Source organism: Drosophila santomea, chromosome 3R (assembly GCF_016746245.2).
Source record: "Drosophila santomea strain STO CAGO 1482 chromosome 3R, Prin_Dsan_1.1, whole genome shotgun sequence".
Lineage (NCBI taxonomy): Eukaryota > Metazoa > Arthropoda > Insecta > Diptera > Drosophilidae > Drosophila > Drosophila santomea.
In genome coordinates, this window is record NC_053019.2 from 13,485,396 (window position 1) to 13,509,111 (window position 23,716).

Here is a 23,716-nt window from a genome sequence, read left to right on the forward strand (position 1 = left end):
TGTCAAAAGGCATTATGCTAATCAGCATCACCCATAGGCCAATTGAATCATTCAGATTCAGAGGAACACTCTAACCACTTGGTTTACATGGCGTATACGCAACCTCTAAAGGTCAGTGGGTACAGCACTAATATTGTTTGTCCTGGCGCTTTCATTATTTACTTTGTAGCTCATGAATTAAGCAGAAAATAGACTTTCAGATTGCGGACGGTGATTATTTGGGGTAATATTAATTTAACGAATTGTCGACGGATCAAAGTGCGTGGAAAGTAAACTCTGTTTGGTATCTTGTTGCTGCACAGGACAAAAACAGAACAAAGTTGAATTTCATCAAATAAAAATGTTGTCATGCTGTAATGTATGTAAGTGTAATGCTAAGGAAAACTAAATCCCAATTGAAATATGGGTTTCTTTTTACCTCTTATTTTGTACTACTTAAATGTATATATGTATGTGGGTACTAGTATACACCATTAAATCTTCAAACCCACCCGCAGGAATTTCCTTGATATCCAAGAGCCTTTTAGGGAGCCTCAAATAACCGGATTGTGGTCACGCTTCAGCAACTGTGCATATTTACCGCGACCAGACAACCATGCCAAATTGGACTGAAAACTCTAAGGCCAGGCGTCTTCTCCTCCCACAAGATAAATATCTCTAAGACCAAAACAACAGGCAGCTTCAATTGAAAGCGAGGCCCCAGGCGAATCGAGACCAGAACGGAGGAGGATAATGAAAACAAATCCACAAATCTGCGGACAAGGGCCGACATTAATATGCAGTTCGGCATCCAGTAGGTCAGCGGGAAATCAGGCCTCATGTACTGCAAAACAAACACATTTATTCTCTTACTTTATGATGTACAAACGGCTTTGATTTCTCATTTCATTCGGAGTCAGAGAGAAAACAATTGAGGCGGTCGCCTTTGGCAATAAGTATTAAAACTAAGTGCCAGTGCTTTTGGCGCATTTGCAATTTCAATTAGCCCCGCGCAACTACCGATTCAATTGGATCGACTGCCCCTTTTGGCTGCACTCTATTAAACTGGATGCCTGCGACATTACTCATCCGACAAGTAAGCCATAACTTACGGCGACTGAGACGCAGACGGAGTCAAGGTGAAGTGCATGAATTTATGAATGAAATTAGGACCAAATGTTTGCGCCCCTCACACAGTCGCAGAAAGCCAGACAAACATGGAGAGCCAAACGGCCAAGAACCGCTGTTAGTTAACATTTGGCTAACAGAAGCCGTCGACAAGTGCCACGATTGCCGCAAGGCAACTCAGTCTTTCACCGACTTTCCTTGATTTCGGACGTGTGCGATTACAAAAAAATTTTATTCCAACCAAACAGATCCGTTAAAGTGAGAAATAAATATAAAATGTATTCAAATTGTGCACAAAAAATGTAAAAGTTATTTTCTTCGGAAAATAATATTATTATGTATTTGAAAAAAATCGATGAATGGTTCAATAAAAATCACTCAAAACTCCTAAGCCATTTTCCACTGATTAAATATGTCTAAATAATCGGCTAGCAAAGTGCAAAACTAATTTTCCGTTCGGTGAGTCCGTTTTATTGAGTGCAAAAGGGTTAAAAAACCCCCAAACGGAACTTCTCAAACGTTTCACGACAGCAAACAAAAAAACAAAAAAGGAAAGGAAACACACACCTAGTGTGACTCAAAAACGAATAAGGATACGACAACAAAAGAGAAGACAATTCGCGTAACAAAAGTAAATACACTTTTGTTATTTAATCTAGCCTTGGTAAGAGTCGACATGGCGATGGCGATTTATTCAGGACCCTTTTTTCTGGTTCTAAGAATTTAAAATACTCTTATTCCCATTTAACTAAATTGCTTACCTTCGGCAACCACAAAGTTTAATTAAAAAATGTGAAGCCATCGTCCGCATGGCCGACTAGACACCTGGGCAATGCAACTAGATTGCGGTTTAAACTCATTCTCCAACTGAAATTGAATTGCAGACCTTAATATGGTCCGCGTGGCATTGCGTTGGCTGATTGGATTGTGTAGATCGAAGACAGACATTTGTACACAGACTCGGAATCAGCCACCGATTCCCAAGCCACCAACTTTGAGCCCAATCATATCTAAATCAACTTTCACACCTGAGCTGGCAATTCAATTATTTTTCCAATTAGTTTGCGTCAATAAAATGTTGCTGTGATGCTGACCTCTCAAGGTTCGTAGGCTCACTAAGTGCGTAGCATACTTTCTGGGGCTTCTTTGAACGGCTCTTCACAGGGAACAACGCTTAACGAACAGGAAACATAATTAATTAGACGTATCAACCAGAATTCTGGCTGCAAGCCAATAATCGAGCTTGGCAAAAGCTGTGCATTAGTGTTCCGTTACTTGGTCTTTGACTTCTGACCCTGGAATATGGTTCTTGGCAGCGAGGGAAACCCGCTCGACTTCTTTTGGTAGAATTATGAGTGAAATATTACCACTCATTTTATTTCGAACATCTTTAAATCTCTCACCCTTGTGGAACCAATATGAGAATCTGGGGTGGCAAAAGTTCCCATTTTTATCGGGGCTGGAAAAACTTTTCCTCACATGCAATCATGTTTCGTTTCACTTATCATGGCTAAAACCTAGCAAATAGAAAAAGTTTTTCATCCACAACCATATCTGTATTGAGTGCCAGCAATCTGTATTGCTTAAGCTTAAGATGTTTACTATTAATAGAGCCAAGTGGCAAATGACATACGGCTTACACAGAAAATAACTTCAAACTCAATTACAGTTATACATATTGTAATCTTTTTACAAGCAGCCAGTAGTCTTGGTCTAATAATTTATGTACAACAAATACATACAACAAATATATAAATATATTAATAATAAAATAAAGAATAAAATAATATATTTTTTGTATAAAAGCCCAAAGGACCTTTGTGTGACTTTTTTCTCCCTGCATAAGTGAAGATGTTTACTATTAATAGAGCCAGGAGCAAGTGACAAGTGGCAGCAATCAAGTGTTTTTATTTCGGGACTGCATGTATAGTAAAAGGCAATTTCCTGATCGAAGGTTTAAGATACCTGATGCCGTCCGGCTGAATGTGACGTCAGCCTGTCTGGGGATTAAATTTAAATTCATTCTTGAGTCTAATGACTTTTAATGTTGTTTGCTTCACAGGCGAGTGCGCAATTTTTGGGCCTGTCGTCGACTGCTTATCGGCTATGTGCCACCGCAGCCGCAAAGGATACGACAGACAGTATTAATAACACATTGATACGAGTGGGCGGCCGATTTGGTTTTGTTTTTCTTTCCTAACTTGGCGGTCGAAAGGAGTGGTGTGGTGTAGAGTCCACAATTAATCGACGACAGCTAGCATGTTGCAAGGCGTCGCCATCACCATAGCCAACGACAGCAACGATGATGGCCTCAATCAATCATTCATGGCTCATGTGTCGCCTAGTCCCAATCAGAGTTCATCCGTCGGTGTGGGCATGGGTATGGGCATGGGCATCGCCTTCTCAACGCTGCCCAATCCCAGCGAGAGCCCCGAGCAGTTGCTGCTGAAGAAGGACAATTTCCTAACACATGTCGCCCATCTGCTGAACATGACGACCGAGAATCTTTCAAATCTCCTGGGTTCCACGAACGGCACAAATGCGAGCACAATGGCAGCGGATTCGCCAGTCGACGAGTCCCTGACCCTGCGAACCGCCTTCACCGTTTGTTATGCCCTCATTTTCGTGGCCGGCGTGCTGGGTAATCTTATCACCTGCATTGTTATATCGCGAAACAACTTCATGCACACGGCCACCAATTTCTATTTGTTCAACCTGGCGGTTTCCGATTTAATACTGTTGGTCTCAGGTGAGCTGGCATTTTGTGGGACACCATGGCGTATGCGTAATGCGGCAAATATCCTGCAGGCATTCCCCAGGAGCTGTACAACCTTTGGTATCCGGACATGTATCCCTTCACGGACGCCATGTGCATCATGGGTAGTGTGCTCTCGGAAATGGCCGCCAATGCCACAGTTCTCACTATCACAGCATTCACTGTAGAGCGATACATAGCCATCTGCCATCCATTCCGGTGAGTTTTTATTAGTGACTACTTTTAAACATATGTAAATATTACTTCAAACATATGCATATAAATTATTTATTTATATTCAAAAAATAATAATTTCTTCAGTGTTATTACTACGCTTTTATTAACAAAGTTGATCATGCTTAATTATGACAGACCATAAATAGATAAATGAAACTTGATTAGTGTCAGTCTGATATACTATGATATAAAAGCACAAAAGTACCCCACAAATTATGGCCACAATAATTATTCATAACTAAACAGTCTGGCTGTGGAATGATAAAATAGTTCTGGCTTGACATCCGAATTCCCATCTTTTTCAAATATACAAAATTCATTAGCTTTCATTTATTGGCACTAATTAATAGTCACGTCGATAAATGTACCAAGTTCATTATAGACTACGCTAATTTCATTCATTCATAAATGCGCTGTAAAGATATAAAGATATAAAGTAAAGACTAACTAGTCATACAATTGCTGCGTACCTACATATTTTCTCTTTTTGAATGGTACAGCAAAACTTTAAAGAAACAGACTTCACACTGATATCACAAATTGCCTTATGTCCAGACCATTTTGCGGTCTAAGCATAAAATTGCTTCCTTTAACGAAAACGTCTGGATTCCATTCACGATTCTTGGTACGCTTCAGCCAAAGCCACGTTACTCTTCCTTTGATTTAGAAACTCTTGAAGGCTAGAAGAAATAAAATTTAAAAACCTTTCATGGTTTTTTCCAACTGCGTATCCAACATAATCTTTGGATTTTTTACAAATTTATTTTAATGAATACAAGCACTTGGAGTATGTCCTTAGGAATATGCAGACACAAAAGGGTGGTTTTCTAAAAAGTGGCACTCCAAGTCTGATTACAAAGTTAAGGAAAAAGCTTTCATTTCTGTGAAGTTGGGATTAAATATTCTTGTCGAGCAGAGTATGAGGTTTCTACGTTTGCTATTTGATAGTACTATAGTTATTTTGCGACCAATCAGCTTGTATTCCTTCCCATTTACAGCCACATTCAAAGTGAATAATTATGGTGCATTCAATATTCAAAGCTTTAAGGAGAAACTTAAAATGCGTAATAAGAGTAGGTGGTCACTGCCTGTACTATTTTCCATCTCATATCTGCCCACGTTTATTCGAAGCATATGATGTGGATGCCCCTAATACTTAACATATAATGTATCCTAATCTTTTCGTCATTTGTAGGCAGCACACCATGTCAAAATTGTCGCGGGCCATTAAATTTATATTTGCCATTTGGCTGGCGGCCTTCCTTTTGGCCCTTCCGCAGGCCATGCAATTTTCGGTGGTCTACCAGAACGAAGGATACTCGTGCACGGTGGGTGGACTGAAATGTGAAAACCAACTGACGCATCACCGAGTGTTCTTTTCGCTGTTTATTCCCTTAGATGGAGAACGACTTTTACGCCCATGTGTTCGCCGTTTCGGGATTTATTTTCTTCTGTGGACCCATGACGGCGATTTGTGTACTTTACGTGCTGATCGGAGTGAAGCTGAAGAGGAGTCGCCTGCTGCAATCGCTGCCGCGAAGGACCTTCGATGCGAATCGTGGCCTAAATGCCCAGGGACGAGTCATCAGAATGTTGGGTAGGTGAGTTGAGTTGGCGGCTTGATTGATTAAAGACAGCAATATGCCCCACCGCCAACCAGAAACAACAAGAACATCCACGGCTGTCAAAACTTTTTCCGCCGAAAGTCTTAAATTGAAAATTACTGTCACCATATTTGCGTTGGCGAACATCAAACAGGGAATTCGTCATGACCCCACCCTCATTGCCTTTCGCCCCATTCATTTGCACTTGCGTCATGTAGGCTGAACGTGTTTCGGTTTTTTGCTCTGTTTTCGCAAACATGTGTGTGCGTATGCAAAAAGCTCTTAAATGGCCATCTAGCGTATGAGGATAAGGTGAAGCCAGGTGTCACCTCAAAAGTAATCAAGCCAGGCCACTTAAATGAACTTGAGACTGCTGGGTACGCATAGCAAGCTTAAATATTTGAAAAATGAGTGCCTTGAATCTATATATGTCCAATTATTAGGAATATTATTAGCTATTATAATATAAAGGAATTCTGAAACATATTTGTTATTATTGTTTGGTACAGTAAATATATTTAAGTGTATGTCCGGGTAAAATGCTAAATCCCAAAGAGCAGTTTGCCATTACAGGCTACGAAACAACGCTCAATTTACGGTTGCTTTTACTAGAAATCCACAGCCCATTGATTTCGAAGTTTACCATTGCCCCTGGCCTGCAAATGGAAATTGATGGACAAATTCAGATTAGGAGCAGAGCCTTAACAATAAATTAATTTGGGCTGCTCGGGTGTAAAAAAACACCCCCGTTCCCGGCATAGGTTTACATAGATAGTAAATATTATTTATCGTTTGCTAACAGGTAAAACCTTTCCTTTATGAACATGTGTTTTTTCACTGAGTTCTACTATACACAAACTATTCTCTTTCGGGGGATATAAAGGATTAGGACCACTTACAATATAAAAAAATACCTTTTCCGGTGACCTAGTTGTTCAGGGGTTTTAATACGTTGCTTATCCTTACTTCACCGTATTTGCAGTAGCTGTAGCCGTCGCCTTCTTCCTATGCTGGGCTCCATTCCACGCCCAGCGTCTGATGGCAGTTTACGGACTGAATCTGATTAATATAGGCATCAGTCGGGCCGCCTTCAACGATTACTTCCGGATACTTGATTACACGTCCGGGGTGCTCTACTTCCTCTCCACCTGCATCAATCCGCTCCTATACAACATCATGAGCCACAAGTTCCGCGAGGCCTTTAAGGTAAGCCCATAGGATCAACCCTCTATCTCAGCCAACCATTTCATAAATAATAATCCATTATTATTAGGTCCATGTTTTTGTGAACGTTCCTACACGCTTTTAAAGTTCTTAAAGACAAATGTAAACATTGTGTATTCAAAATTGTTTCTTTCTTAAGATCACTCTTACGCGACAGTTTGGGCTGGCTAGAAACCACCATCACCAGCAGAGCCAGCACCACCAGCACAACTACAGTGCCCTCCTCCGGCAGAATGGATCGATGCGTCTGCAACCAGCCAGTTGCAGTGTGAACAACAACGCGCTGGAGCCCTATGGATCCTACCGAGTGGTGCAGTTTCGTTGCCGGGATGCGAGCCACCAGTTGTCCCTGCAGGACAGCATTCGCACCACCACCACAACCACGACGATAAACAGCAACAGCATGGCAGCCGGAAATGGAGTTGGTGGTGGTGTTGGTGGGGGTGGGCGGCGTCTGCGGAAACAGGAGTTCTATGGACCAGTTCCGGGTACAGCAGTTCCCCATCGAATGCTGCAGGCCCAGGTGTCCCAACTGTCGTCACTGGGCGATGCCAACTCACTCCTGGAGTCGGACGTGGTGGACAGGCACTACGCATCCGGACGAGCCAAAAGGGCTCTCTTGGCCACCAAAAGTGGTGCCCTGCTGGTGACACCACCACAAAGTAGTGACCCAGCGGAAGTCAGTCAGCCCGCCACTCGTCTCAAGCTGACTAGGGTGATAAGTCGGAGGGATGAGGTGGCCAACACCAGCACTCCGCCCTTTTGTGGTAGCCACAGTTTGCCGGATCCGGAGACTTGTCAATCGGCATCAGTGGCTGGTCGCGGTTCCCGCAAGCTTCCGTGGCGAAAGCGAAGGCAAAAAACGGAGGATCCCAGCAGCGAGGGCTTGACCTATGGCTCGCCCAAATCCCAGTGATTCCAGCTGGCTGATAACTAGAGTTATGCCTAGTTAGACATTGTTTAGTTAGCGCAATAAACTTTTCTATCTGTAAATAAGCCATAAGCCACAAAAAGTCCAGCGATTTGCATGCAAATTTCGGTTGACCATAAAAAAATTGAACGAATGGGCATGGTCCAGACGATTTATGGGAGTCATAAAGCCAGGATAATGAGGCTGCGGCGTATCGTGACGAATACATGCGCGGCATCTTTTTTGCAATAGCAACCGCATCGCACACATAAATTAAGTGTTAAGTGTTGAGCAACCAGCTAAATAATGTGAATAAATAAGAATTGTTCCCAACATTACAGCAAAATCCTTTTAAATGTGTTTTCCTTTCATATTGCATGCCATTTACATTGAAGTTCACCTGCATTCCAACTTGTCCAGGACCAAAGGGAAAATCGGAAAATAGGTTACATCTCAGCTTTTGCAGCTGCAGCGTTTCCAGGCAATCTGTTCCTACCTTTTGCGACATTTTTCCTGCAGATTGCCTGGCATTCTTTTGATTTCCCTATGCAAAAACTAATAGCGCTGTAAGAAACAGACATAAAAGAAATATATTGCCAATAAATTATCAGTCAATATATTCAGAATCTCAATATCAAATCCGCGGGGAAAACGTAACATAAATTGAAAATGAATGGCTCATAAGAAAATCCCGTTTAAGTAAATATATATTTTTGCACAGTGTAGGTCCTCACGACTCCACTTGCACCTGTCAGCAAAGTCAGTTTCAGTTTGCACCTGGCCCATTGCCGGAGGTCCATTAGTCAAGAAGGCTTTGTAGACTAGGAAGTCCGGATTGAAACGAATGTGCAGGGAGTGGCACAAAAGGGCTTATCCTGTGGTGAATTGGCACGTGGAGTGCATGGAACGTGTTGTCGGGGCCACAAAATAAATCAACTCAAAAGTGGCACACTAATTTAAGGCCTCGACTGATGTTATTTCCAAAAGGAATATTTAATGGATCTTTAAAAGCGGGCAAATAAATTCAAGTGGTAGCAAAAAGCAAAGACCGAAGGCCTTAAAAAATTCAAAGCCATGTTGTCGCCTCTTTACCTCTGACTAATGAGATGTGTGGGCCATTGAAGTTGTCGTGTGGTTTTAGCTCATATATCAAATGGATATTTACCCATTGAATACCGCTTAGCCAAGGCCCATGTAATTCCATACCGCCCGTTGGCAGGAAACCATATCGAAGGGCTTGCGGTTTGGGCCACTATGAACCGCCCTCCTCATTCATCATCACCCGAGATGAGGATTCTTTTGTGAGGAGCTTTTAGTTGGGGGATGCTGGATGGGCGGATCCTCCATCAATAAATTGTGCGGCCTGCCGCCTAGTCAATCATAATCTGACACAATAAAGATATTAATCAGAGCCATAAATTTACTTACGGTCTAGACAACCAGTTTAACGGCCAGCACATCGCACAAAGCTCGCTCACGAAGATGAAGAGTGCTCCCGATTTTTTTCAATCCTGGGCTGGAACTTTAATAAGTCCGGCGGAGCAGCTAGCATATTGTCCCAGTCATTACGCGCAGACATTTCAGATTACTCTTACAGTTTATGAGCGGCAAACTTTCACTTTTCAAAGCGTCGAATTCATTTTTTGTTCTTTCCCATTAGAGGGTAAACAACAAATAACTCGGTCTTTTGGACTCTTGGACTCTTGGACCCCTGAGTGGCCATATGCACATCCACATTCACATCCACATCCATAACCATGTCCTTGTCCAGATTTTAAAGCCGAAGCGCTTACACATGCATGCTATCCGGTCACTCTCTGCTGGTCCTTGTCTGCACCTAACGAGCCAGCAAAGAGCCGGACAAAAGCTGAGTCGAGTCACTTTGAACCCATCACCGGGTTCACCCCAGGATCACAAGCAGCCAGGCACTGGAAAAAATAATGGTCGAGTCCAGGATATGCTTATAAGATATGTGAAAAAGTACATAAAATTGGAACGTGAAGTTTTCTTATCCAGTGCTTAGAAAACAATGCCCATTTTCTAAAGTTACATATGCGAACAACGCTTCAGTTCCCGTTCAATTAAAAATTTACACAGAAATGCGGTCCGGCGGCTGAACAACATTTGTGAAAAACAACTCGAGTATCCTTGTTGTCATGGGCATCAATTAAAGTTGCGTAAACACGCTCCAAAGGACACACTGCATAGGCGACTTATATGTTTATTTATTGTGCTGCCCCGCCCCACAGCCCCGTGTCAACTGTATCGATGAACCCAATTGATTCTTTTGCTGCCACTGCCATGGGGTCAATTCAACGCAACTCAACTCTACTGCCACCCCATCGATGGATGGCAAATAAATATTATTCTCTGTGTGCCACACGCTGGCTGTTGCGGCTCAGTCGGATTGTGATGGTGCATAACCGATTTACACTTTAAATGCCGTGCCATGTCATGGCAGAAATTTTAATTAAATTTTAGTCTTGTTGGTTAGCCGGTTATCCTGGCTGTATAAAACTGCTGCTGTAATATAAGTGCCACGTCGCCGCAGAACAATGAGGCAAATTAAAATAACAAGGGCTGACAATTTAAAATCCGAGAGGCAGTCAACAGCTGGCACTGGCCGTTTTTGACAACGAATTAGAAGCCCCGACCTCCGGTCACAGTTCAACAAACTAAAAGTGTTTGCTTTATGGCCTCGATGTACTCGACGTACTTGAAGCCCCAGCTTGCGACCCCTATCTACCCCACTTTCATTTCTTTCCGAGACAAACAAAACAAAATTCGCAATCCCCGAAAGCAGACAACTCAAGATTAGCAGCGCCACAAGTCGAGAGCCAAAAATAACTCGAAATATTTCGCTCAATTGCAGTGGCCAAAACGATAAACAGTGCCGTCCTGACCATGGACATGGACATGGACAGGGAGCGTTGGGCATGAGCGTGAACCCATCCGAGTCCCTGCCTCCGGATTTGATCTGGACTCGGCGACCTTCCTCAGAGAATTGCACTGGGAAAGAATTCTACTGTTTTTCACTTACTTCTTAGACTAGTCCTTACAATATTTAAAACATACTTAAAGTGTTTGCTTATTTAAAACAGAAATTATATCTAACATGCCTTGAAATCTCAATATCAGAATGAAAACTTGTAGTACATATTTATCCAAAGCAATTTTGTCTCCGTGTGTTTATATTTTGTTTTGAAGTTGCCAGTGGGTCTCTCGCCGGATACCAGGGGTAATTGTCCATAAAGCGGCACTAAGAGCTGCACGATTCGCGTGGAACTTCACTAGAATCAAAATCAGACTTTAATCGTCCTGCGGGCGGATGTGTGCCTCCTGGCATCTTGTTTGCATGCTGAAACGTGTCTGAGATAATTTGTTTGGGATTTAACGCCATCAGTGTTACCGAGTTCCAGTACTGCCCTCCCGAAAGCTGGTTTTTGCTGCTATCGACGTCAGTGAAGCAGAAACTACCATGGCATCGAGTTGGTCAATTGAAATTAAGCCAATTTACTTAGATCCTATTAATTGGGGCCACTCGTGCAGGGCACTACAGTGCCATAGTTTAAAGTTTTCTAAAGTTTCTACGGCTTTCTCCGGACCAAAGTAAGTTTCATTAATTAGCACTGGCTTGGGAACGGGACAAGAAATCCTTCGACTGTAAGCCAAACAGCACTTTGCGAATGGCGTTTTTGTTCCATTTTGTAAGCCTACTTGTATATTTCCCATTGTCTCCTATCCAACTATTTTAGATTTTAAGGATTGCATTTTCAATGGCGTGCCTGTCATTTGTTCACTACATAATCGAACGTAATGTAATATAAAAAACGTTAATTACTAGCTACATTTTTTCTCCGTATATTCGCCATTAAATAATTGATTTATTTAGTATTTCAATTATCTCCATTGACCATTAACCAGCTTGTCAGTTGTGTTTATATAGAGAATAAAGTGGGAAGCGTTTGAATCGAAAAATGTCTAATTAGCATTTCAGTTTTTCAGTTGTGTTTTTTGCGCCGTAATGTACACTTCACGCGTCAAATATTTCAATTGATTTTAAATAAGAGATACCTATTAAAGTCATGCTATTTATGTATTCAAAAAAAATATGCACATTAATGTGGTATTTTCTATTTATTCATTTTACATGCATGAATCCCTTTAGCAACTTCACATAAATATTTATACGCTAATTAGAGCTACATCTTAACTACTGCCTCAGAATTCTCATTTTATGTCTGATATTTGTTTCAAATAGTTGATTGCTGCTGTCACTCACAGAAAATAAAGTTAGCAATATTCCGAGAAAGATGTAGACCACACTATTAAAGCACCGCGTTGCCCTGAATTCAACAGCGACACAAAGTCGTTCAAGTAAATAAAAATTTAACGTCATTAAAAGCATGTCAGTTCCGAGAAAATCACGATTTTAATCATATAACTTGTGGCGTGGTGGACGGATACTTTACTTGCAAAAGGAACATTTTGCTAACAATGTTTTGGCATGCTTTAAATTCCGTCTTTTGTCATAACTGCCGACTACTTCGCTTTGCTTTAGGTTTCCGTGAAGGATATGAAAAGAAAAAATACAAAACTTTTTCCAGATAAGCAACTTTACATGTAAAATTTTACACAAAAAGTTTACAAATAATTTTTAGTTAAGGCGGAATCCTAATCTCTTTACAATCGTTATATGTATAGCAATACCAAGCAATACCCCAATTTATGTGGTAATACAACAGTTTATTTAATGAGATTTTTAAAATTCAAGCATTACATAAAATCAAAAACGGGCGAAGAAAGTTATCTTCCATTAGAGTGTGCATTGCTATTCAAGAGCTGGATGTTTTTACAAGAGCGACCTTTAGTTTTCGATCTCTTTTCGATTCTAATGATTTCGAGTCACGTTCAATCGAAACCGAGAATGAATAAATTTCATTCCTTTTCATAGCGAAGCATTATCTTATAATGTATCCATTTCAGCCCCGCCTCGGAATGTGAATTCTTGGGATTCCGACATCTGCTGGTGAAATGAATTCAATTAGGTTGATATCAGGCGAATGCGAATTAAATGGCAAACAATTGTGGGCGCGAAATGAAGAAGCCATTCCAACTATTCGGCAAAGGGCAAAAATGACTGAAAATATAAAGAAATGGGGAACTGTCCGCAGTTCGTGGGACATGTTGCCAACATCCGTTCCACAACAAATCACACAAAGAAATCGAGACAGCGACTCGCAGCTGTTGGCATGCCGCCCCTGAAAAGGGGACACGGGGCTCTGGAGACTTGGGGGTTTTGGGGGTCCGTGGAGGAACGTCTGGCACGTAGCTTACGGTCTGCTGAAGCAACACGCGTACACATGGCAATCCTACGGCAATCGACACAGGGACTCCGGCTTTTGGGCACCCAACTGTTCCATGTTGATGCGATGTGATGGCTTTAACCGACATTAAAATGCTGATTCCTGGCAAGTCGTCTCCTCCGCATGTGGTCGGTCTGCTCCACATTTGCATTGAGTCTCCGGTTTTGGCCTAATTGATATGGTTTACTGACATGTTGAAGCCACTGGATTTAGTTTGGCTAACCTTCTAAAATTTTGGTCTAGCTGTTGGCACTTAAATGTGCCGCTTGATTTTAAATTACATAGTCAATTTTCTCCTAGTTTTAGTGCTATTAATTTCATAATGATTTTTAAGGAAGTTAAGGAGTTAATTCTTCTAATTTTAATTATTTAAAGCAGACATTAAAAATGTCCTACTCGTTCAAAATCAAAGCGCCGTCGGCATACGCAATTTTTAAAGATGTTTTATGTTTTCGCCCCACTTCTGTCGGTCATTAAAGAGCTCGTCGGGCTAAGTTTGGTTTTCATTAGACTAATAAGATTCGCATCAAGTTTAAATTGCAGAAACACCTAAATGACAGCGACGAAAGATCTGCAGACGAAGGAGCGACACTCATTTGTTATGTTGATGGGAAAATCAGCAGCCAAGTGCAGTGCAGCACAAACCCAGCAAACAAAGCAGCCAAACATGGCGTACAAATGAGCTGCAAAGTCTTATCAAATTTGTCACGAAATTTTCAGACACAAATCTGGCTGGCGACTGACTGACTGGCAGGACAAGAAGCCATAGTATTTGAAGTAATTTCCACTGCTGACACAGCAGCAGCCAAATATGCAAACTAGCCGAGCGCTAAGAAGCTAAGGTTTCCATACATCAAGTGACCTTTTGCCAGGACACGCCACATCCAGTGTCTTGGGGCTTGGGACTGGGACAGGAGTCCTCGTCTGCAGGACAAGCCACAAATCAAGTCAAGGAGCACAAAAACGCCAGCAGACGAACGAACATCGGTCAAGGCCCATAAATAGCACGCCCACATTTAAAACACTCAATGCATAAATCAATGCAGAGTAAACAAAAGGACGAGGCAGCTATCAGTGTTGTCAGGTGTTTTACAAAGAATAAAAATTGTACAAAAAGGAGAAAGCTGAAAAAAAATTAGAATGTGCGGAAGCTTAAACGCACAGCTGTAATGAATTTCTTCCTTTTTGCTGTACATTTAGACTGGTAAATTTTTGTATTCCGTATAAAATGTTAATACAAGTTCATTAATTTGGACTTGGATTAGTACAATTTTATACACATATTTACTTTAAACAGCAAATTATTCATCAGAGTTGAATAGAAAATGTTAACCTTTAGGTAAAGTCAGTATTTTATTTACATTTACATTTCACACTTCCATCGTTTCGCTTATCATTATGTAACATAAACCAAGGGCAGGCAGGAAAATAAATTGAAAGCGCCTCAAGCGAGAACAGGGCACATTAAAAATATAAATTTTCCCACAAGCAACATAAACTCCACGAAAATGAAAACAACAATAAGTCAGTCAACAGTAAATTCCTACGCAATTCCTGTTTGATTTATGCCAAAACGAAATGATTGCCAGCCACTCATGAGCAGCCGGTACATACAACTCAAGCAGCGTAGAACGTCCATGGCACATAATTGCCAATTGATAGCATTTTTCGAGCCAGCAAACATCATTTAGGCCAAAGTCACTAGACGAATCGATTCCACAATCGACTCGTCCGTCTATTTCCGCTCAGACGGGTCTGCCGCTATCAATTACTATTTACCAACCTGTTGATACTAATACTCGTACATCTCTTTCAGAGCAGTTAGCCCTTTCAGGAAGTTTTTAAACAGAGGATAAATGAACAGAAGAAATTCTGAATTCAATATGTCCGTCCATTCAGAAGCTCATCCTGTTTAGCTTGAAAGAGTTAAAGCTATATGTACGCATATCCAATAATATTAAAAATTTAATTAGGGACCAACTATAGAACCAGCTTCAACATACAATTAGATTCCGAATCCGCTTTAAGGCAAAAGTATTTTAAGTGCCGTGATGTGCATTTAGTGAGCCGTTGCTGCAGGTGGCGAGAAGAAAGCCACTGACTTAATTGCAAGTTTCTCCCCTGGAGAAAAAGGTGAGCACGACCAAAGCTTTAGTTGCTGCATCTTTGGGGTACAACTTTGCGCAATTTAGTGGCAGTGGTTGTGGCATGTGGCAGCCCAGCTGAAAATATATTTAATCGGCAGTCAGACCCGCGAGAAAGTGTGCGGAAATAACAGTGAGATTAAATTAGAGTCAGCTTCAAGTGATTTGCCAAATTATTTAAGACAATTTTAAAGACCTTGTTAAGTTAGCTTATATCGAACTTTTGGAAGATGAAGCAAACAGATTTTAGGTCTGATCACACTAAATAATGTATTAAATACATAAGCAACTTGTTGGTGAACACTTTTGCTAAATCTAAAAAACAAAATCATTGAATAGTTTATTATAAATAGATCGAACTATTAATACGATTTTAGTGAGTGCATTCATCATTCGTTCTTCACGACAGAGTCGGGGCTTGCCCGCTAAACTTTTGGCGACTGCTCCCGGGGGGAACTTCGCAACCCGACCAGAAAACGCACTGCAATGGCAAACAATGCATCATTTGCGCCCTGCACAATGCATAAATTAAGCAGCTAAGTAAGCGTAACGAGACAGCTTCTCGCCCCGTTCTTCAGGTCCTTCGGCGTCCTTGTTTCTGCGTATGACAGACACAACCTCATCCTCGTTCTCGGGCAAGACAATGTGAACGCGAAACGCGCTCTGATGAATGCCTCATAGCTGCAAATGCATCTGGAATGCTGGGAACCTGCGACTGCACAGAGGAATATTCCCCTTTCGGGTTAAAAAGTATTTAAAATATAATATATTTAAATATTAAAAAGAGGGAGCCTACCAAAACAGTAGAAAGCTAAAAGTATGTATCAACTTTAATCTTAACGATAGATAATATTTAGTAACACTTATCTAACCAATCCAATGATAAACATGTTATATTTCTTGTATCTCTCTGTGTAGTTTTCTTGCACTCATGAGGATGAATAGAGTTTCTGGATTTGTCGCGTATATTTGGGAATTTATTGCTCTCTCGCCTTAATGAGAGGCAACAACATGTACAATTGCATTTGCAGTCATTAGAGCTATTACCCCTCGGATGTCTAGAACTACACAGGCATATTTTAAATTCTTTTTAAAATAGTCATAAAAGCCATGTTATGATAGCAAAAATCTATATGGTCTGCTTTGAAATATATAAAGTTTATGTTGATAACTAAGGCATTTCATAGATTCAGTTTACATTATCCACCAGGGAATAGATTTTTAAAAAACTCGCTGTTGTTCATACATCTAATGTATTGAAGAGAAACAAGGGAGAATGCTATTGTCGATTTCCCCGACTATCAGATACCCGTTTCTCAGCTTGTGAAAGGGCGAACGAGAAATTTCCACATTTTCAGGATTATCGGTAGAAATTGGGGAAAAATAATAAAAGATTAGACGTGTCAAAAAGTTTTTTGGCAAATCGATAAAAATTTACAAGACTTATAAAAAAAGCCGAAACATTTTTAAAAGTGTGGACGTGACAGTGGGCGTGGCATCATGTGGAAACAAACGTGGACATAGCGAAAAATTTGAGTGCGGAAATTCCGCCCTGCAAAACCATCAATATTTCACATGTTAAACGGTTCAATGATGCCTATATCTATGAACATTTTGAAATTCCTACTAACCTGACCGGCGAATTCGACTATCAGGAGCTAATGGGTGGTTCCAAAGTTCCGGTTAAAAGCAATTTGAGAGAGATCTGCAAAGTTAGGCCCTGCATTCGAATCTGTTGCGCCTACAAAAATATTTTAAGCAATGGAGAGTGTAATGATGGCGTAAAGAAGGAAATTAAATTAACAATGTTGGACCGAACAAGGGAGGATATATTGAAGAAGGCTCCACCAATGGCGGAGTTGAATATGGTACCGCAGCATAATTCCACAAAATTGATGGTTTTAAGGGATCAGTTTCAGCCATGCGACGAGGTTGTCAGCCTAAATAGAGATGAGTACAAGATGCTAAAGGTTTGATTTCGCATTTCCTTCGGCTTCCCTACTTCACTCTTATCAAACCCTTTTCAGGACGGATCCATACTCCTCCGCAAATCTGCAACAATCTTGTCCAATAATGAATACTGTCTTTATCCCGAAATCTATTCTGACTTTCCGGAAACCATATGGATTATTAATCGAAGGTGCTTCAAAGTCGTATTTCCAGGAACCCCCGAGCGTAACAGCAGTTATGATGATATCGGTAGTATTCTATATTATTACTCTGACTGTTTATCTTTTCGTTAAGAAGCTTCGAAATTTACTTGGAAAGTGTCTAATTTGCTACATGTTTTGCTTGTTCGTGGAGTATTTAATTTGGACATTGGATCACTTTAGATTAGTACTACCCATTTGCGCTGCCGCAGGTTGGTTTATGAGTATTATCTGCTTACATAGTATTATAAAATTTATCAACTACAGGATACATCAAATATTACTTTTCCCTATCATCGTCGTTATGGATTTCTGTGGTCAATTTCCATTTGTGGAAAGTTTTGACTTCCTTGAATCGGGACGAGCCACGGTATCGATTCCTGATTTATAACACCCTTGTTTGGTGTATGGCTGCTATTCCTACGGGAGTGATTTTTTCAATGAACCAAATGTGGGAAAATAATCCTGATAAACCAGAACGGATGCTCTTTCTCGGATATATTGGGTGCTCGGTTACAGGTGTTACAGACTGGAAATTGTCTTCATGGTTGCACAGTTATATCCCGATAGGAATTCTAAACATTTTTAATGTAATAATGTACGTCCTAACAGCCATTTACATTTGGAAAGTAAGGACGGAAGTCAAGAGGTTCGCCCAAATGGACCAAAGCTCTACGACGTGTCTTGAAATCGATTTTCCGACGTAAGAACAAGACTTATTTAAAACTATACCTATTACATATCCTGTTTTTAGTTACGTCCGGTTTCTGCGACTTTTTCTGATTATGGGCGCGCATTGGCTCTTTGACCAACTTGCGCAAACGGTAAATTATTATATTATGCAGGACAGTATATTTATGAATTTAACCGTTTACGTAAATGCCTCCTTTGGAATAATCATATTTGTTTTGCTTATACTGAAAAGCAGCACACTTAAAATGATAATGGAAAGGTAAGTAGTCTATCATTGTGTAATATTTTTAATTGCCTTTTTTCTATTTTATCAGCGCTCGAGGTGTAAAGTATGCAAAAACGTAACCCAAAATAAAAATAATTCAACTAAACTATGCTCAATTTCTTACTTTGTTTATTTGTGCACTTTACATGTAAAGATGATTTTATAAGTTTTTGTTAAGCAACTAAGTGCCCACTTCGATTTATTTGTTAATTTATCAAAACATTCAAAATATCAAAAATATATATGTATAACAAATCCCTGTCATATTTAAACATTAGTTTATTGTAGAATGCCGTGATCCTGAAGAAACAGCGTGTCGTCGCACAAAAAAAAGTGCCATCCCGAATCTATGCCAGAGCCATTTGTCTTATCGCTATCTAAGCTACTCCTATGACTGCGACTTTGCCAGCCACTCAATTTGCATAATTTTGTGTTAATTGAAAAAGTTTTGTTGGTGGCCAACAAATTTATTGCCCGGCAGCTGGGGCGGCAAACTGCTTAAAATAAGACCTGCGAGTGATGTGATTAATAATGTAATTGAAACGCCCGAGGGGGCATTTTGCCCAGGATCTAGTCGAGGGGCAACGGGCTATTTAGGCTGAAAACATGGCCAAAATGACAGCCAAAGAGACGTGATGGCATTCGACCGACACGCGCACAGCTATGCTGTTGACTTTGGTTACAATTCCACTGCGCTGAAAAAAAAAACGAAAATGTTAAGGATAAAAACAATTATATAAATTGATTAATAAATGACAACATATGCATATAATAATTCGGTTATTTATTGAACTTGAACACTTTTCACAAACATCTCCAGAATATAGTTTCGGTTTTCTTTAGTGTAATGGTGGTTGTAAGTGGGTGGGCACGTGTTGGGTGGAGGTCGGGGAATCAGCGGGGTTTGGGCCATGTCATACTGTGGTTTTATATTTCATGACACAAAAAAGACAGCAGCAGCAACAACAAAGGCACCGGCAAATTGCTTACACTTACACTTTTTGGGCCGCACATTTTATTTAATTTGATGATTTCATTAAACAAATTGCCCAGCGACTACTTCTATTTTTCTCCTTCTTAGTTTTAACTCGAATGTGCATATTCTGGTAAGTGTTTATTTTGGCTTGTGGTTGTGCGGGCTAAAACCACTTAAAAAGGGTTGCCTACATTTCGCAGCAGACAATTTACCAAAGGCAAAATAAGAAAAATATTATTATCAAACTTTATTATTGTCTTCGGTTTATAAATGTTGCAATTTGATTTGTTTGAGCAATCGTTAATATATATTTATATATTTTTTCGTCTTGCTTTTGTTTTGAAAACTAAATCTACCCACAAAATGGCTAAGTTGACAGCACTGCGTTGGGTCTACTTGAATCCTTCGAGAAGAAAGCAAATAATTAAAATTGGCCCAGGCAAATGGCGGCCCAGCAAAGTGGAGAGCACTATCCTGGAAATGGCAGTAAAGGAGGCACTGATTGCAGCCATCGCCGAATGACCTTCATCTTCATCAATTCGAAGCCAAAAAAGGAGTCTCGTCCTTGAATTTCACCAATTCAGACTGCCGCTGTGTCTCTTGGCATTTTGGCTTCGCAAGTAATCTGCTTTAATGCTTTCCATTATCGTTTGCTGTGGTTTTCGTCCTTTTTCGCCCATCTGCGCGTTTGTCTTTGTTGGTCTGTGTTGTGGTACGCGTGTGTGTAGAAAGTTAGCTGTTTGTTTGCTTTTCTTTTCCGTTTCCGTTTTGCCGACACATGAAAATTACAACACGCGACTTGCCATTTTAGAAGGTAAATATTTCGGCCACCTGTGTGAGTGTCTCTGTTTTGAGTGTGTGGGTGTGTGTGTGTTTGGGATTCGATGTATCTGTGAGGTCGCCTTAGGGCGAAACAGTTTGGCGTATCCTATGTTTGTGTGTGGCTTACACCTTAACAAAATCCCTTTCAAGACACACTTAAATGCAATTATATTGAACATCGTGTAGGAGGACGCATGAAAATGCTTTAACTTTTCGGGACATAGTTTTTTTTTTGATATTATTATTATTATTTAAATGTGAAAGTAATGGCAGTAAAAAATTTTTGGAATCTGTGCAGGGAAGGAAAAATATAAATATAAATTAGAAAACGTTCAAAGAGTTTAAAATACTCTTTAATGTATGGCTATCACTTATAAATTGGTTTTGTGTTAAAGCAGAAAATTCAAATGCCAGTATTCTTTTTACTTTTATGTAGTCAAGTTTTTTCCAGTGTGCCAGATCTAACTTTGACTGCCTCTTTATCTTTGCTGTCGACGCCCTCTGTGCAAGTGTACTCTGTTCAAAATTTACTGCAGCGGCAAAGTTTTCAGCGAAATTACGACCATAAAGTAGCAGTCAGCAGAAGGTGGCCACCACAATAACGTGCCGTAATTAAAGGTATCCAGCTGAACATAATTTCAGCAGCATTTTGCCCATCTATTGCTTATCAAAAGTAGAGGGTCCTGCGCTTCGTGGATATTATATAAGTGGCTTTCCCGGACAGACTTCTACCGCGAACTGCTTAAGGATTCCGAACAGCGAAGGTCAGCAAACACGAGCCTATGATAGGACAGGCATTTGTCAGTCCCACGGAGATCACATCTGAGGACTACGTGACACTGAATCCGGCGTGCTGCTGGAATTTTGGCTTCTCGGAATGTCGTAAGTGCCTGCTAATCTCGTTTAAAAGGTTATGCAAATTACAATCAATATTCCCTTCCTTGGGTCTTTAAAAACATTCAGTACAATTTCAGGTGTTTTAATATTATAGATTCATAATTCCAAGAACCTAAATTAATTCTGTCTTGGGTTCTGAATAGTTGTTACCTGGATAAGTTGAAGTTGTATATCCTGTGGTGTACCTAGATGCCAATAAAAGGCATTGAAAATTCATTAAGTAAGTTCATAATTGCAGTGGTTGTCTTGGCAGGTTACGTTTATCTTAAAATATAGTTACGAAAAGTGTGGAAAGTACTCCCTCATTTCAAGTGGCAGTGACCAAGAACCAGTTAATGCCGAAGGGATCTTTATGACAACCGGAGAAGCGGGACACCGGCTACCTGGATGACTGAGCCTTCCTCGCCTACAGGTGCGCCACTTCCGGCCCGTTTGGCTATTGGGTCAAGGCCTTAATGAGCCAAAAGAAAGCGGAACAATGATACACAAGTGTGATGAAAAATAAGGTTCATGAGTATTTAAATTTGGTGGCACCATTGATGGATCTTCTCAACTGTTCCAAAATGCAATCAGCAGGGCACTAAAAACTGCAGCTTAAACACGTTCCTCTAGAGTTTTTAACCTTTCCGCCTCAGTTTTATCAAGCCAGTATGACCAAGAAGAGGAACACCGGGGTCTTCATGATGGATTGGCAACGATTGTGTTATACCAATACGAAACATTTGACCTACTCTATATATCCAAATAACTAATTGACTGGCATATGCCATGGCATGCCCAGCTAATAGGAGATGATATGTAAATCGAGAAGCTGCTCCCTTCTCGTATTCCATGGTATTCCACTCCATGTACTCTATTCCTGATAGCAAACTTCGTGTACTCTTAAATTCATAGTAGCCATTTGCATTGCTCAATATGTTTGGAAGTTAAGCTAACGAGCAAAAGGAGTTGAATGTCATACCCCGTACAGATTTGGATTCTCAGAATAAAACGTAATTCAGCAAATAAAGCAATCGTCGTTGGGATGGGACTTCAATGCAATTTGTTGGTAACGAGCCATCAATGTGGTATTTTTCTATGTTATACTCGGACGCTTTTATGGCACGGAAATGTCCTTGCCTGACTGTGCATATCGAAATTGGTAACTGTTTTGTGCCGGGTGATTTGCACCCAGTTTGGGTGGAGCTTTCAATTCATGCCCCAAAGTGTTTGTGTCGTAGGTGCGAGCACTTAACCTGGCTTAAAGTCACAAAAGTAACACGTTCCCACGCAAAACCAGCCAACCGCATAATCATGGCACAGCCCACATTAGATGGCGCGGTTCCAAAAATCCTCTGAAAAGACAAAGGCAAAAAAGTGTCAAACAACAATATTTGACTACGAAAAGGCCCGAGTGCCAAATTTTGCGTATACGCAATGTAATCAATTTGAATGTTTTTCGGTTTAGCAGCCACTTCTGCGGCGACGGCGGTGAAATGCGATTACTGCACCTATAAATTTGTGGTTTAATGAAAGCGGCCAGGTATTGCGGTAACATTCCGGTTGATAATTCAATCTGAATCCTCTCGAAATCGCAACATTTTTGCACACCAATGCCTTTGGAGGCATCGCTTGAATGTAAATTATTAAATTCATTAGCGTTCATTCCGCTTAAAATGTATATTTAATTGCATTCCCGGAAGCGAAATCGTGGCAAAACGATGGAAGCAAAATGGAAGCAAAACGAGGCAACCCATGAAAAACTTTCTGCATTGGAGGGAGAGCGCTCACAAAGGACACTAAACAGTTGACAATTCCGTTTGGATGGCACACGACTCAAATGTTCATATTGAATTAGTAAAATTGCATGCATTTTCTGCTACGTTCTTTCGAACGAGATGAAATTAAACAAAAATGTGGCCAAGAGACTGTGCTTAAATTTAATTCAACGGAAGTTTTGGCTCTTGTTGAAGCAGCCTTTTTCAAAGTTGCTTGTCAAATTTTTTAAAGTTTCAATTACATTGATGTAGGAAACTCACACAAATAACAAAGATTTCAAAAACATAATATTTGATACAGAGATATTTGATATTTAAAAAACAGAAGGACTGTCTAGCTATAACCGGCATTTGGGTTTATTATTTATATCCCCCCTTCCCCATTCGTGTTGTCTTTGGCAACTCCTTTAAACAACTTTCTATAATCCTTTCAGAAAAGAGAGTTCGCGCTGGCAGCGGCAGCTAAAAGCATCTTCAAGTTTGGCCGTTGAAAAGTGTGCATGTATGTGGCTATTAAATAAATATTACACATACGCCCTGTGTGGCATCAGCAAACATAAGATGTTGGCAAGAGCGTGGCTGCCGATAATTCAGCGCGATACAATGGCGATGAAAATCGGAAGATATGGCATCATATCAAGCCTTAAAAAATTTGCCCTCTTTTTTCGGCTTTGAGAAGGGTGAATGTTTTTCAGCTTTAATGGAAATTGGGACCATGAAAGGATAAGAATGACGTAGGTGTCTGTTCGTTTGGTTGGTCATCGTACTCGAATCGCTGGCCAAATTTTTCAGGACTGGCCTAAAAGGAC

At 40.5% G+C, this 23,716-nt stretch overlaps 2 protein-coding genes across 2 annotated transcripts; both read left to right on the forward strand.

The window, feature by feature from the left end:
• The first annotated feature begins 1,475 nt into the window (after positions 1–1,475).
• Positions 1,476–8,159, forward strand: LOC120451629 (somatostatin receptor type 5). Its single transcript, XM_039635486.1, has 7 exons — positions 1,476–1,771; positions 3,170–3,856; positions 3,916–4,081; positions 5,295–5,427; positions 5,498–5,696; positions 6,686–6,909; positions 7,067–8,159. The coding sequence occupies exons 2-7, from the start codon at positions 3,367–3,369 to the stop codon at positions 7,841–7,843; spliced, it is 1,989 nt and encodes a 662-aa protein (XP_039491420.1). The 5' UTR covers positions 1,476–1,771; positions 3,170–3,366; the 3' UTR covers positions 7,844–8,159.
• Positions 8,160–17,404: 9,245 nt separating this feature from the next.
• LOC120452035 (probable G-protein coupled receptor Mth-like 12) lies at positions 17,405–18,596 on the forward strand. The gene is made up of 5 exons (XM_039636086.1): positions 17,405–17,709; positions 17,765–18,016; positions 18,110–18,200; positions 18,252–18,449; positions 18,505–18,596. The coding sequence occupies exons 1-5, from the start codon at positions 17,421–17,423 to the stop codon at positions 18,533–18,535; spliced, it is 861 nt and encodes a 286-aa protein (XP_039492020.1). The 5' UTR covers positions 17,405–17,420; the 3' UTR covers positions 18,536–18,596.
• Positions 18,597–23,716: the final 5,120 nt, after the last annotated feature.

Coding starts and splice junctions, on each gene's coding strand:
- LOC120451629 (XM_039635486.1), top strand. CDS start 3,367: ATGTTGCAAGGCGTCGCCATCACCATAGCCAACGACAGCAACGATGAT. Junction 3,857..3,915: donor TTTAATACTGTTGGTCTCAG/GTGAGCTGGCAT, acceptor AATATCCTGCAG/GCATTCCCCAGGAGCTGTAC. Junction 4,082..5,294: donor GCCATCTGCCATCCATTCCG/GTGAGTTTTTAT, acceptor CGTCATTTGTAG/GCAGCACACCATGTCAAAAT.
- LOC120452035 (XM_039636086.1), top strand. CDS start 17,421: ATGAATACTGTCTTTATCCCGAAATCTATTCTGACTTTCCGGAAACCA. Junction 17,710..17,764: donor ACCCATTTGCGCTGCCGCAG/GTTGGTTTATGA, acceptor TATCAACTACAG/GATACATCAAATATTACTTT. Junction 18,450..18,504: donor CTTAAAATGATAATGGAAAG/GTAAGTAGTCTA, acceptor CTATTTTATCAG/CGCTCGAGGTGTAAAGTATG.